At 36.4% G+C, this 14,464-nt stretch overlaps 4 protein-coding genes across 5 annotated transcripts; 2 read left to right on the forward strand and 2 right to left on the reverse strand.

Annotated features, from left to right (window-relative positions):
- Window position 1: 1 nt before the first annotated feature.
- On the reverse strand, window positions 2–3,138 carry LOC124306276 (NAD-dependent protein deacetylase Sirt6). Of its 2 annotated transcripts, XM_046766793.1 has the most exons (7): window positions 2,676–3,138; window positions 2,434–2,561; window positions 1,667–1,785; window positions 1,440–1,563; window positions 1,143–1,316; window positions 916–1,039; window positions 2–804 (listed from the first exon to the last, which is right to left on the reverse strand). In XM_046766793.1, exons 1-7 carry the CDS (start codon window positions 2,739–2,741, stop codon window positions 202–204), a joined length of 1,338 nt encoding a protein of 445 aa, XP_046622749.1. In that variant the 5' UTR covers window positions 2,742–3,138; the 3' UTR covers window positions 2–201. The 2 variants fall into 2 exon arrangements, with proteins under 2 accessions (XP_046622749.1, XP_046622750.1); XM_046766794.1 differs by lacking the exon at window positions 2,434–2,561.
- A 68-nt stretch (window positions 3,139–3,206) lies between these two features.
- Window positions 3,207–7,875, forward strand: LOC124306275 (nuclear cap-binding protein subunit 1). Its single transcript, XM_046766792.1, has 10 exons — window positions 3,207–3,484; window positions 3,807–4,770; window positions 4,930–5,101; window positions 5,199–5,404; window positions 5,564–5,667; window positions 5,804–6,039; window positions 6,164–6,342; window positions 6,479–6,734; window positions 6,844–6,957; window positions 7,125–7,875. The coding sequence occupies exons 1-10, from the start codon at window positions 3,445–3,447 to the stop codon at window positions 7,236–7,238; spliced, it is 2,385 nt and encodes a 794-aa protein (XP_046622748.1). The 5' UTR covers window positions 3,207–3,444; the 3' UTR covers window positions 7,239–7,875.
- LOC124306279 (fructose-1,6-bisphosphatase 1) lies at window positions 6,699–11,816 on the reverse strand. Its single transcript, XM_046766801.1, has 5 exons — window positions 11,464–11,816; window positions 8,838–9,305; window positions 8,404–8,593; window positions 7,805–8,016; window positions 6,699–6,955 (listed from the first exon to the last, which is right to left on the reverse strand). Exons 1-4 carry the CDS (start codon window positions 11,637–11,639, stop codon window positions 7,825–7,827), a joined length of 1,026 nt encoding a protein of 341 aa, XP_046622757.1. The 5' UTR covers window positions 11,640–11,816; the 3' UTR covers window positions 6,699–6,955; window positions 7,805–7,824.
- A 1,206-nt stretch (window positions 11,817–13,022) lies between these two features.
- On the forward strand, window positions 13,023–14,228 carry LOC124305891 (V-type proton ATPase subunit e 2-like). Its single transcript, XM_046765867.1, has 4 exons — window positions 13,023–13,213; window positions 13,533–13,580; window positions 13,800–13,887; window positions 14,119–14,228. The coding sequence occupies exons 1-4, from the start codon at window positions 13,116–13,118 to the stop codon at window positions 14,137–14,139; spliced, it is 255 nt and encodes an 84-aa protein (XP_046621823.1). The 5' UTR covers window positions 13,023–13,115; the 3' UTR covers window positions 14,140–14,228.
- The last annotated feature ends 236 nt before the right edge of the window (window positions 14,229–14,464 follow it).

The following is a 14,464-nucleotide window of genomic DNA, read 5'->3' on the forward strand; positions in this document are numbered from 1 at the left end:
ATAAAAATAGGAAGCTTTATTCGTCACGTACACAACAACTCTATATGATGATAATTTCATAATAATTAGAACTTGATGATGTTGTCTTGGAAAAAACGGGAGAACAATGTTACACGGTCTAATATACACACACATTTTATAACATTAATAGTTTTGTTGCAGAGTAAACATTTGTTGAGAATATTAGTTTGAGGTAAAATATTAAATCACAGAAGCTTTATTATTGCTACATGAACTTGGATTGTTGTCTGACACACTTGGACTATTAAATGCAACATTGTCATCTGATTTACCTTTATAGGAAAATTTCCTATCTGAGGCAAATGTACCGTCATCAGCCAATATTACGGAATTCTGACTAGTTTTCTCAAATATTTCTTGTTTGACTTGAAGTTCCGTATCGACATCTTCTTGTTTCACCTTATCCATCTCTATGATTTCAGTGTTTCCCATCACAGACTTACCGTCCAATATATGGTCTATATTTTCTGTCTTTAACATTCTATCATCGGTTACAGGTATTTTTTCTTTGCTCAACTTTTTTGGAAATTCTTCCTTTTCTCGTTCATACATGAAGGTTTTTCGCTTTCGCTGCGTTGGCTTACAAACTTTTTTGTACAATATTTTCATCTCTTTGACACGTGCTGTCGGTATTGTCCAATCCATCTGATTGGATGTCATGTCTGTGTTTCTTGTTGGATCTAATTTGCTGTCATACTCTGGTAATTCCAGACCTAATTTCTTCATTACCATCACTATGATGTCATCGACCATACCGTTTATCACCAAATCTGCTTTTTTATCCTAAAATAATGATCGTCTGTCAAAACATTTAGTTGATAATTGTATTAAGAGACAAGACTGAGGTTACGGTTGAAATAAAAATAATGAAGTCTAGTTGAAAAGCATCCTTACATGCTTCGTTGGCTGCAGATTGCAAATAACAAGTCTGCCACCATACTTCTTTGTATAAAGAGGCAAGTTCCCACTTGGTATGATTTGTAAAGTTGTTCCCAGACAAATGCTCAAATCGGCAACACTGTAATTGAAAAATTGTTGACAATTTGATTTATATTTTTCTTCTGAAGTGCCAGAAATCAAAACGTAGTTAAAAAAGTTATAACAATGGAATACAAACTGACCTGGCATGAAGGTCTGAGAGTGCTAAGTCATTGTCAGGTAAGTTATGCTCCCAGTCAAGTATCGTGTCATGCATTCGACCTCGACAAGGTCGTCCTCCAATTTGTTCAGATCGACATACCGTTCCCAAACATTTTTTCCCAACACTCTTTGTAGCAAGGTTGCGAATAAATTGTCTGTGAACCAAATCAGGAAGTGCGTTATGATCTCGCGATAATTTAGGGTACGAATATTGTTTTACACTCGAATCACACCTCTAATTAAGCATATCAATTCTTACAGTGTAAACAAACTTGTACCTTCCACACTTGTCACACTGTTCAGTGAACATATTTCCATGCAACTCTGCAAGCTTCTGCCGCTGAACTCCAGATCGCAGGTGCAGTCCGTCAATATTTTGGCTCACAATGAATTTGACCTTATCTGTGGAGCAACAAAATCCGATTAGGCCCAGATTCAACATTTCATATTGTTTTCCAAATTTGTTAATTAATTTTCCATAGTCTTGTGCTAGGTACACCCTTACTGCAATCAATCAACTTCTTCAAAGCCATGTGAGTCTTGGTTGGCTTTGCTTCGTCAAATGATATATTCATTTCAGGTTTCAACCCTTTCTCCTCCAAAGTCCAGACACCCTTCGGTCCTCTATGGATGGAAACATATAACATTAAGGCTGTTACGTTCGAGAAGTGACGTATTTTTTGCATTCATTTGAACTGGAAGTATATTATTAGGCGATTTTGGTACACAGGGTTATCCAAGTTTGAAAAGACAGTAACATAAAAATATTGTGCTGAATTGATACATCAATTCGTGTTCGAAATATAACAATAACTTGACATATAGAATAATCGTCTCATGTATACAATGTGCGTAATATCAATAAATTTTGCAGTAGACGACGTGTCCATTTAATTCAGAAAAGTAGCAACAAATCTGAATTACCCTATCAATCTCTCTGTGAATTATTCGAAATTAATTTGAAAAAGCACAAATCGGATACATCTAATAGAATAAAACGAATAAATTAGGAACGAAGTTGGAGGAAAAAATTCGAGATGATCTAAATTCAAAAATTCATGGCACAAATATTCACGCTTGTCATAGCTGTCACGGTATCGCAAAACTCTTTTATGAATCTATACTGTACGAAGAGAGTGTTATTTTCGATGAAATTATCCGCAAATCATCTCGTGATTGCAATCTACTAGAGCTGACGTTGGCACGTAATGTCATGACGCCGAAGTACCCTAGTTACAATTACTAACGAGCGTCCTCGAATGAATGAATTACCTAAAATCGGGAATACCGGCAGCGGTACTGATTCCCGCGCCGGTGTGAACGACAACATGACGTGCCCCGTCTATCCAATCAGCCAACAAATCGCATTTGATACGAAGAGTCTCGGCGCTGTCGAATTTCTAAAAAGGAGGAGAGTGGCATTGGGTTATTGATTCGCCTGGAGGATCAGCAATTACTGCCCAATGGCGATATCGCCAAGCCAACTTCGGACCGTACATAACGGCGAAAATTACCTCCTCGAGGCCAAGCTGACCCTTGTTCTCGTACGGCGATAAACCATCGGCGTAGCTGCATGACATCGTCCCTCCCCCCTCACGCCCTTCCGCCGAGCGGCTAACAATGGCCGCAGAGCAACAACCCTTGTTGCCAAATAATAATCCGCCCTCTACCCCCGTCGATGATGACGTAATTATTATCAAAAATCCACGTTTAAATGCTCGGGTTCGTGCGTTTCCGCCGAGCTTCGGTGATGAAATTTAATATAAACAATTTTAAAATTATGATTATGATTTGCCGGGAACTTTACGATTACTGATGAGACACCGGTAAACGACGAAATGTCGATGAAAATTTTCAGAAATAAATCTAACTCAGGTTTATTCACTATTAGGAATCCACGGGACACCACCAAATATCCACAACGAACACCAGAAAAGATCATAAAACTACTCTTTGCGCAAAGCAGGTTGCGCGTTGGAGCGACGCTCGGCGTCGTCCAACGTCGTCGCGGACTCTTCTGCCACCTAAAAGTTCGTCGTGGAACTAATTTGAACGAACGTTCGACGCTCCGATTGCAACTTTTTGACACCCAGCATCAAATGACTTTCAACGGATTGTCGTTGGCGAAGATCCATTTTATACAGGAGAGATCATATTCTCGGGATCGAGTTACGTTTTAGAAATTTCGGGGCTTCAGTTTATCCAAGGTTAATAACGGACCGTGGCAACCTGTTCCGTGTTCTACGTTTGTTGTTGGTTCCGTTGTAATCCTGCACCGAAACTATGAGTCGCAGGAGAGCACATGACGATGACGATGGATACGGTATGATTACTGATAGAAAACATACTCTCATCTCACCATATGTTAGAGTATCGCACCGCTCGCAGCCATTTCAAACTACCCCGATTTATATTGAATTTTTAAGTATCAACGCTAGTCGAATTCATTGAACCTAACCTTATTTAATCTAACCTTATTTTTGGCCCAATCATTGTACCTGATGCTTATTAGTCGCATATGTATGTACATACGTATTTGTGAGAAATTTTTCTTACTCCACATTTTTGTTTTCAATTAATCTAATGACATTGAAGACGAATCTCAGAGTAGATGGTCGCATGCTATGATGAACTTCAATTTGCAGACCGCGTCTATAAGAAGCGGAGGAGGGTATCAGAGAATCAGGAAATTGAAGATCGCCTGGAATCGCTTATATTGCGAGTGGGTGAAAAGTCAACTTCGTCATTAGAAAGTAATTTGGAAGGGTTAGCGTCTGTGCTAGAAGCGGATCTCGGTGTGTTTCGTACTAAGATTCTCCGAATATTGACTGATTGCGCTATAAAAATGCCAGAGAAATGTACGATCTACACGACGCTGGTGGGGCTGCTGAATGCAAAGAATTTCAACTTTGGTGGTGAATTTGTTGACTATATGGTGAAAAATTTTAAAGATTCTTTAAAAAGTTGCAAATGGAACGCTGCTAGATATTCGCTCCGGTTTCTTGCTGACTTAGTCAACTGTCACGTCTTATCTTGCGGGTCGCTTATGCAGCTCTTTGATAATATGTTAGATACGGCAAATGAGGACAGCGTACCTCAAGTTAGACGAGACTGGTACGTTTTTGCTGTTCTCTCAACCCTGCCGTGGGTTGGTCGAGAGTTATATGAAAAGAAAGAGCAAGAACTGGATCACCTTATGGTCACCATTGAAGTATTTTTGAACAAACGAAGTAAGAAACATCAACCTGCTCTAAAAGTATGGTCCAGTGACACACCTCACCCTCAGGAAGAATATTTGGACTGTCTCTGGGCTCAAGTACGAAAATTGAGGCAGGATAATTGGGCGGAAAAACACATTCCTCGACCATATCTTGCTTTCGACTCTATTTTATGTGAAGCTCTACAACACAATCTTCCAACGCTTCTGCCTCCACCACACCATGAATCTTACACGTACCCGATACCAACTGTTGTATTTCGCATGTTTGACTATACTGACTGTCCAGCGGAAGGGCCACTGCTGCCTGGCAGTCATGCTATAGAGAGATTTCTTATCGAAGAACATCTTCGGCAAATTATTGATAATCACTTCTTTGAAAGAAAAGATTGGTAAGCTTCATCTTCTGTTATTCTCATTTTCTTAATTACTTCTTTTTTACTTACATTGTAATCATTTTCGATTTTTGCTGGTAATACTTTGTTATATGATTTCACTTCAAAGCGAGTAATACCTATTTTCAATGAAGCTATTTTTATTCTGATTTACAGCGCGGCGCAATTATTGAACTTTCCATACAAAGCAAAAATTCCACTTGATTATTGTATTGTGGAAGTAATGTTTGGAGAACTCTTCAGATTACCATCTCCAAAACATTTGGAAATCTGCTATGGATCGATTTTGATTGAACTTTGTAAGTTGCAACCATCGACTATGCCACAGGTAATATAAATGATAAATTCCCAATGAGTTTAACTGGTAACGATAATAAAATTCGCTGTGTTATAGTATCTTATACACCCTGCACTGTGTTATAAAGGTTTTAGCACAGGCTACCGAAATTTTATTCCGTCGCATCGACAGCATGGCTGCGGCAGCATTCGATAGATTTGTTTGGTGGTTTGCCTATCATCTGAGCAACTTCCAATTTCGTTGGTCATGGGAAGATTGGGACTCATGCCTCCAGCGTGACCCTGAACATCCTCGGCCTAAATTCATAAAAGAAGTGCTGCTGAAAGCATTGAGGTAAGAAATGATTTTTCCTCATTTCTACAAGATGAAAGTTCCAGCTTATCCTTTAAACAAAATATACAAACCATTTTTTGTTGGATCAAAGATTGAAAAATCAGAGATATTTTGATAATTACCATGCATCAATGTATCAAAAAATACTTTTTGTTACAGACTATCCTACTTCCAAAGAATTCGCGATATGATGCCAGAAACTTACGCCGAACTGATCCCTTTGCCTCCAGAACCAATTTACAAGTACACTTCCGAAGGCGCAAGTCAGTATTTTTACACTCTGATATTTGATATCTCATCGCAGTATCATTTCATTATCATAAATTTTACATTATATTAGAATGTCATCTTTTCTTGAATAAATCTTTCTAGCAATCGACTTTGCTCAATTTTTTTCAGGCACACTTCCTGGAACTTCTGCAGCCCATGAACTAGTTGTTTCAATACGCCGCAAATGCACCCCGGAAGAAGTATTGACCGTTTTGAATACCTTACCAGGTCAAGGAGACAATGAGGAATCAAACACATTCAATCCGTTGAAAATTGACGTATTTGTACAGACGTTACTTAACCTGGGGTCAAAGAGCTTCAGCCACAGTTTCGCCGCTATTGGGAAGTTTCATTATGTATTCAAGGTAAGAATAGTCTTCTCTTATAAAATCATTATATTGAACTATATCATTTCATACCTATGTTAAATAGTTTGACAAAATTTTGTGGCATTGAACCTAACTGCAGACTTTTGCTTGTTTTTCATAGGCTCTGGCCGAATCAGAGGAGGCACAAATATGCATTCTAAGAAATATGCATGCCCTATGGAAAAATCATTATCAAATGATGGTTGTACTCTCAGACAAATTCTTAAAGACTGGAATAATTGAATGCAGTGCTATAGCCAATTGGATATTTTCTCGGGAAATGACATCTGAATTTACTAAGTGAGTCAATGTAATTTTGAACCAATTCCACAAACTTTTATCTTAGAATTTAATTAATAATCGAAAATAGAATATGACTCTTAGAACTTGGTACTAATTTTAACCAAGCTAAATATCGCAACCCCATTATTTTCAGACTCTACATCTGGGAAATTCTTCATTTGACGATCCGTAAAAAGAATAAACATGTCATTAAACTGAACACAGAAGTGACGGAGGCCAGAGAAAAGTTACGAAGGGCGGAAAGTAGATCTGGATCGTCTTCGGAAGATGAGGACAATACTAAAGATAAGTCGGGAGAAAGACCATCTGAAGACGTTGTAGAGCGAATGGAAGAAAAATTGGAAGCTGCTCAAGCAGATCAAAAGAATTTATTCCTCATCATTTTTCAGGTATAATTATTAATATTACATACTTGCAATCTCGGTTGAACATGTTATGTAACCTGTGAGATGGCACTTATTCAAAACACTTGATAATTGCTTTTTTATTCTTTTACAGCGTTTTATTATGATTCTTTCCGAACATCTTGTTAGATGTGATACAGATGGCATCGATTACAATACTCACTGGTACAGATGGACTATTGGAAGGTTGCAGCAGGTATTTTTGGCTGTAAGTAAAAAAAAAAAAAACCCTCAACGCTTCTTTAGTGGCTTTCTTGGACTACCAAACTGATCGCTTAGAAGAGTGTAATGCATTATAGAAAGCTGTTAATCAGTTCGCAAGTGTTATGATTAATTCACTACAAGTTAAAAGAGAAATTTTACTTCTTTTTTTAGCATCACGAACAAGTACAAAAATACTCGTCAACACTGGAAACACTTTTGTTCACGCCAGATCTGGATCCACACATTCTTGACGTATTTCACCAGTTTGTTTCGTTACGTGCATAAGATGTTCAAATCACTGAACGTTTCGTCTTCAAGGGATTGGTATGAAGTATGATATATACATATATTATACATATACAGTTATATTATTTTATTGATAACTCTTAGGACAATTTCAGTCGTGAATATTAGGTAAATAGAGTTTCCGAGTATATTTAAATGACATTTGATTATCCGTATTTATGTTAATGTACATCAAGTCTAAATTGTTGTTGGAATTTTTTCAATCGGTAGCAGAATATTCAGTTCTACCTATAGTGTTGTATGCTAATGAAAGTCAGCAGTTTGCCGGCAATGTACATGGGTGTATATACAGAAACCTATACACCTGAATAATATTGAATCAAAATTATCTATTACCGACTCATGCAAGCAAATGTAGAGGAAGAGAAAGACTTTATTTTAATCCAATTAAAAATTGAATGCTTGAACAGTTTACCTGTTTCAAATTGCATCACCTGGGCGATAATATGACAGAATTTCACTGCAGATATGAATGGACCGTATGTAACGATATTATCATAGGGATTCACAAGTGTCATAATGTTACAGTTTGGAGATATACTCACTAGTATGTATGTATATCAATCTACTGAGTTTTCTGACGTGTCATGTGAGTCAAAATTTCTTCAACGTCATCCTTTGACCCCAAAAATATTGGGCTCCTTTGATGAATAGTAGATGGTATAATGTCCAGTATGCTCATTTCACCATTTGTCGCAAGGCCACCAGCTTGCGTTAAAATGTATGCCATGGGTATGCACTCATAGAGGAGACGAAGCTAGCAACGAAATCAAAATCATACATTTTATTTACACATTGTGTAATGCTGTTTTTCACATTTGTTTGGTAAAAGTAGTTTAGTTATTCAGTGAATTATAATTTCACTATCCAGTTATCATTTGGATTCTTCTACACCAGCTGTTCAGTATCAGTTTAATATTAGACCAAATTGTCAATGGATATTGCTTCGGTAAAACATGCCTCAAAACTAATCATAATCCCAGAATCGCTGTAGCCATATTTTATTTGTGCATTCTTGCGAATTTCGTGTTACCAAACATGTACCACGATAATTGTATGTACTGGTCAGAAAGTGCGTGTATCAGTTAGGCGAAATTTATAGAATTGTGCACAGGTAGACTCTGTTATTTAAATTGAATAATACCTTTCCCTTTGGGCTCTCTGTTGTTGCTGGGTACATAAATATCCCACCGTATTTGAGCGTCCTGTGTACATCAGCTACCATTGAACCCACGTACCTGGCATTGTACGGCTTGCCAGTTGCTGGGTATTTTTTTGAATGGACATAATCCTTTATCGCCGGTGACCACTTGCTTTCGTGAGCTTCATTTATGCTGCAGCATAAAAACAATAAATTATTGTTCGCCATTTACACTAACTCGATTTCACGTGATACGTTAAGCCCATCCATAAAAGTACTTGTATAAAGTAGGTATCATTTTATTTACGTATCAATTCGATATATAATTTACTTGTTGCAAGGTACACTTTAGGTTCAACTCAAATAAAATTTGATTTATGTCAGGTTTATGAGTATTGACTTTGTTGTTCTGTTCTTGTGCGCATATTTTAGAATACCTGTAAATTTTTCCTCTTGATGGTATTCTCATGTCCTGATCTGTTAATATAAATTCGCCAATAGCTGGATCGTACATAAAGCCATTGACACCCTGCCCAATTGAGAGTACCAACATAGTTGCCGAACCATACAACGCATATCCCGCTGCTACCAGATTACGACCTGGCTGTAGAGCATCAGCAACTGTCGGTGCTCCGGTTGAGCCTTCTTGTTTTTTGTAGATTCCAAATATTGAGCCAATGGATATTAGGCAATCAATGTTTGACGAGCCGTCCAAAGGATCAAAGTAGACGATGTATTTCCCCTGTTTGCCAACTTCTACTTCGATCACAGTTTCATTTTCTTCACTGATTAGGAGACAGGTCGTAAATGAAGATGTCAGCATGTTTATAAAGAGTTCATTGCTCAGGACATCTAATTTTTTGACTTCTTCACCCTGAACGTTCGTGCACCCAGCAATACCGTACCTTTGAACCAAGTAAATTACATTGACACATGTACAACTAGCTACTTCAATGTGTAAAATTATCATATCGTTATTTAATATGCATATGAGACTATTGAAGATATTATTATTTTGCCTGTACCAAGGTTTAAACATTAGTTTTTGAAAAAAAATAAAATAAACAAATCTTCCTGTCATGTAAAAATTTTCAGGTCAAGTGCAAGAAATGCTTCACACCGTGTGGGTATTTTCCATTTGAAATAAATGCATGAGTTCTTCGCGTCTTTAGTAATGAAAACTATATTGAAATGAAATGAAAACACTCTCTAACAGATAGTTCGTTTGGGTGTGATCGTAAATGAACTTTTGTATACAAACTTTTATCCCATAATTTATTCACATATTGTCAATCACAAGTTCATAAAAATTCAGCATTTTGTGATTGTTTTTGAACAATTCATTCATCAAAGAGGATTTTATATTTTCTGAACTTTGAATAAACGAAGCTATTCTATTTTCATATGTGTATAAACCGGAAAAACCTCAACGGATGCCTCAAATCGATAATCACGTCGTACTTTTTCTTTTTCATTGAAAGAGATAATTACGAATGTTACATGAAATTGAAATTAATCATTTTAATTTTGGATATAAAAAAAATTGATTCAAAGCTTTTATTTCTTTCAGCTACAGCATAGTTCGATTGGCTATAGCTATGTTCACTTCTGCTTTTCTTACATGTACACATATTCTATTTTGAGGTGTAATCTATGTGTAACTGATAAGTGATAAACTAATTTGACCCCAGGCACATTAAGCGGGGATTTCAACTACGCACGTTACATTAGTGTTATCAACATTCCCTGACTCATCTTATTTTTATGACTTTGAAGTAAGAGAAAGCGGAATCTTTGCCGTTGAAAAAACCAATATTTCGGTTCTATTGGTCTATAGTACGTAACTGTGACTCAGGCAGCTCGGTGAATTAACCAGATTTCGTAGCATTTACTAACGATAGGAATCGAATTAGGAATGTGTACATACATACACATCACATACCGCGTTTGCAATGAACGGTTTTATCTGTCTTGAGTAAACTTTGGTCGTTCGAACAGTAAACATGCTTGTTTGCAGCTATTAATAAGTGTTTACGAACATACAGATGTGTGTGATTGAGAAATTTCCAATTTCGATAGTCCAATTTTAAGATAAAACGAAATTAAAAATTAAGCAGTATGTAATAGAGTTCTCTGTGATTATTGTTAGTTTCAATTTTTTCCGTTTTTTTTTTTTTAATAATCTCCGACGGCGTATCTTGTACACATGCAGGTTGTTTTACTTCTAACACGATTTTTAATTTAACACGTTAATTATCAAGTTCTGTAAATCGAAGGATCGTTTGAGCTAATATAGAAATCGGGGATAGAGAAGTTTTTTGATCGACGTTATCGCGTTTTTTTATTTCTGATCGTGAACATGCAACTCTTTAGCTGCGGCAATGATTTTACAAACAAATTATACGTCATTTGTCATGGTTTATCTATTCACTTATTATTTTGTAATAGAATTTATCGCTATGTTACGTATTCTTTCATTCAAATTTTGAATTTACATTTCTTCAAAATTTCGTGCATGTATTTTTCATATGCGCATAGGTAATTATCTCGTGTTTGAACCGTAAGATATAGATCCAGGTAATAATATTGGTAATAAAGAAAACTTGAGTGGTGATGAAATGCCCCGCGCGTTATCAGCTGAAGCGTTTACAATTTAATATTACGTAAAATTGTTGTTTCAAAGGAAGAAAACATATTTTATGGATTACAAGTAAAAGTAATCAACTTCTATAAGCGCCGATCTTTCATTTATTTTATTCACTTTTGTTTTCGTCCCCAAGCTGAATATCCCCCACCACCACGGAGAAATGACTTAATCGGTACTTTGATTTGTAAAGTTACGCTCTATACTCGTTCACAAAACTTTGGAGCAGAATAATAATTTAATTCTATTGAATCTATAAGTAAGCATTCAAATGATGTCGCTAGTGCCGCTGATATTTATCCGCCAATTTGAACGGGCAATCCGTACACAGAAATCGCACTTTTTGAATTGGCGCGAAACCACGGACCCATCTGTTTTTTATAAAAAATAACTAAGAGTGTATAAAGTTTAAAGCTTACATATTTGCAATGCCAGCTTTCCGCACAGCTGAACTTACAGCTTTGACTGCCGTTTGAATGCTGTTTAACAGCTGAGTCAAATCACCCGTTGCCGTTGGTACCTTGCGTTGTTCGGCCAAGACGAACCGCGTCAGGGTCATGCAATTTGAATCAAAGGCTGGACCGCTCGATGCCATTTTCAGGTAATTAATCTACAAATGTTACAAAATGCTGAACAAGTTATGCTGTTTGTCACTGCGAGTGAAGAATTCGATACACCCTCACGTTGGTAAGGTACATCGACTACTGGACGTCACCGAAACGATATTTCAGTTTACTGGTAGCTTGCCACGCAACGACTGAACTTTCACCGCAGAACAATATACGTACGTATATACACGACTGTTGCCGCTTACACACAAGGAAGTGTAAAGGCAGTGAATCGTTTCCCCGAAGTAATGGTCACTACTTTACCCTATCCGCGCACGATAATTTAACTCTACTTAGACCAAGGTATAGCTACATCGGTATGTACAACATCGGGAGCCGACAATATTATCCATATTTCATCAATAATTTGTTATTGATTAAGAAACAGGTTTTTCGCGATACTTTTCATCACCACGAAAAGGGGAGAGTCTGTCGGTCTGTCCAATAAACTTCCGCGATGATCTCGAACATGGCCGAAAAGTCTGAAAAACAAAAAATTTACATTTTTTTAATAATAAATGTATAAACTACCAAAAACATAATTGTTCAGTCCGAAAAAGTAATAAAGAAGGAAACGGATAGGCTGGTCGGTTAAACGTTGAGAATCGATTCATTTTTGGTAGAACCGGAAGTTTAAATTAAACGGGACATTGTAATTTGATTGTAAAATTCGGTAAGTTTCAAATGTTTTGATCAAGCCGTTTCCCAGATCACCGCGAGAGTTTGTCGAACACACCGACATCCAGGCCTACATTTCTAAAAACCTGTTTTTTGGATTCTTGAGTTTTGAGAAAGTAAAGATTCGCTGAAATTGGAAAAAGTGGCTTTCGACCGAAACCAAAACTTTTCTGATATTACCAAAGGTGATGAAAAGTAAGAAATGTTGAACTCACATTCTAAATGTATAATGTATGTACATACATACAACGTATTTCCGTACAGAAAATTGTTTTATAACAGTCAGTCTTCGATTAAATAGTGCACTTCCCCATTGATTCGGCTAACGAAGCAATTCGATTTCAATGTTTTTCACGTTAAGCGTGTAATTCTAAACAATTATCGAGATTCATGTCAGTTATGGGAGTGACGTCATTCAACGCCTCACGCCCTTAGAACGCATACACATATAAATTAAACTATTACTTCTGCTTGCACAGAATAGCTTAAAAATAAGCAAACAATCATTGTTTCATTTACAAATGATTAAATTATAACAGAAATTTGAGCATGTGCTTCTGACATGTGGCTAACAGCGTGCATTCTAGGACCGCCATCAGTCGTGAGCAGCGAGAACCAAGTGGGGAAGATGAAATCATCATCCGGTGGCTCTTCTCGTGACTACTACGTTAATGTTCAATGCTCATGTGATTTAACACTCCTACAGTCAGAAGGCCATTTGCATTCTGCTGTAGCACTAGATTCGATCAGCATTTTTCATCTCTGATAACGAAAAATTCGCGAAAATGAGTGCATCGCCCGTAGCTGTTCTAGTTTTTACGATTCTATGGGGTGTGGTTGGAATTGTTCTCCCGTTTTTGGTACCTAAAGGTCCGAACAGAGGGTAAGGAGAACACACTTTACACTGACGTATTCTGCTCAATAATGGCCCATCCCACTTTTCCGCAATTTATTGTAAATTTATATATCAAACTGACTCTAGTATTTGTATCATATTCGATTCCTTGAGCTATTCCAATAATTTTGACCGTTATTTACTTTTAATTATCAAAAAACAGTAGTAGGCAATTTACAAAACACATTTTTTCTATCACTGGAAAACTCGATTCTCAATATTAATCTACTAACAACACTAAATACTTATGGTTATTCTGTTGAATATGAATTTGTTAATAAATAACTACTAATTTTATTAATTTCAGAATCCTGCAAGCCATTTTAATACTGACGGCAGCTACGTGTTGGTTATTGTAAGTACATGTTACCGCCTCTCGCAACCCTACCAAGCTATAATTTTTTTTTTACATTTCTCTACTACTTTTAATAACAATTGAAGTTCAGTTTCTTTGCAAAATGTCATAAAGTAGTAAAAAATAATGTACACTCAAACTTGATTCCCAGAAAGTTTGTGGTAGTGAATAATTAACTTGAAACTTAGTCAATTTTTTATGTGTAAAAAATGTCTTCAGCTGGCTTTGTTGCTATATGGCACAAATGAATCCTCTTATTGGACCTAAACTGGAAAATACGACTCTTCTGCTGATTGCAAGGGAATGGGTAAATATTAATCAAGGATTTTATTCATATTCCAAACATTTTATAAATCGAATATCTCGCACCTGCAGCACAGACTCCAAGCTGTGAGATTCAAATTATTGTTGTTATTTTTTAAGCTATGTACGCTAGATAAATTGTTTTATCACCAATAGTTTGTGAGTTATGAAATCATATGACATGCTGTAATGATTGAATCAAGTTTTATAATGTGTAATGTATTTATTTTTACAGGGAAAAGAAGTCACCAGCTAAACAGCTAGCAACAATCCAATTTAACGTGTTATTATTGTAAATAAAGTAAATGTGAGAATCGAATGATTAAATATTCCTTGTGAACTTGATATGTAATTAAGATTTCACTATTATCATAAATTAGACTAGTCAGAATGTATAATTTTTAAGCAGAGGTGGGGGTCGTTCAGTAAATGTAAAAAAATACTATTCCCAAGCACGTAAAACGAAGATAAGTTAGCGTTCTGTAATCTTCCCTCAGTGTTATTCCTTAGTACATTTTCTAGCATTTAATTTAAGACATGAATCGACGTTAATTTTCCTACTCTACATCCTACAAAATGAA

The sequence above is a fragment of the Neodiprion virginianus genome, chromosome 5 (assembly GCF_021901495.1).
Source record: "Neodiprion virginianus isolate iyNeoVirg1 chromosome 5, iyNeoVirg1.1, whole genome shotgun sequence".
Classification (NCBI taxonomy): domain Eukaryota; kingdom Metazoa; phylum Arthropoda; class Insecta; order Hymenoptera; family Diprionidae; genus Neodiprion; species Neodiprion virginianus.

Bases quoted from the DNA above. Each gene is read 5' to 3' on its own strand.
- LOC124306279 (XM_046766801.1), bottom strand. From the start codon at position 11,639: ATGGCATCGAGCGGTCCAGCCTTTGATTCAAATTGCATGACCCTGACG. The intron at 9,306-11,463 runs GTAAGCTTTAAA...CTTGGTTCAAAG, and splicing joins AAAGCTGGCATTGCAAATAT to GTACGGTATTGCTGGGTGCA. The intron at 8,017-8,403 runs GTATTATTCAAT...TTTCGTTGCTAG, and splicing joins CAGAGAGCCCAAAGGGAAAG to CTTCGTCTCCTCTATGAGTG.
- LOC124306276 (XM_046766793.1), bottom strand. From the start codon at position 2,741: ATGTCATGCAGCTACGCCGATGGTTTATCGCCGTACGAGAACAAGGGT. The intron at 1,564-1,666 runs GTAAGGGTGTAC...GTTGCTCCACAG, and splicing joins GAAGAAGTTGATTGATTGCA to ATAAGGTCAAATTCATTGTG. The intron at 1,317-1,439 runs GTACAAGTTTGT...TTTGGTTCACAG, and splicing joins CAGTGTGACAAGTGTGGAAG to ACAATTTATTCGCAACCTTG.
- LOC124306275 (XM_046766792.1), top strand. From the start codon at position 3,445: ATGAGTCGCAGGAGAGCACATGACGATGACGATGGATACG. The intron at 5,668-5,803 runs GTCAGTATTTTT...AATTTTTTTCAG, and splicing joins GTACACTTCCGAAGGCGCAA to GCACACTTCCTGGAACTTCT. The intron at 6,958-7,124 runs GTAAGTAAAAAA...TTCTTTTTTTAG, and splicing joins TGCAGCAGGTATTTTTGGCT to CATCACGAACAAGTACAAAA.
- LOC124305891 (XM_046765867.1), top strand. From the start codon at position 13,116: ATGAGTGCATCGCCCGTAGCTGTTCTAGTTTTTACGATTCTATGGGGT. The intron at 13,581-13,799 runs GTAAGTACATGT...AAATGTCTTCAG, and splicing joins GCAGCTACGTGTTGGTTATT to CTGGCTTTGTTGCTATATGG. The intron at 13,888-14,118 runs GTAAATATTAAT...TTATTTTTACAG, and splicing joins TGCTGATTGCAAGGGAATGG to GGAAAAGAAGTCACCAGCTA.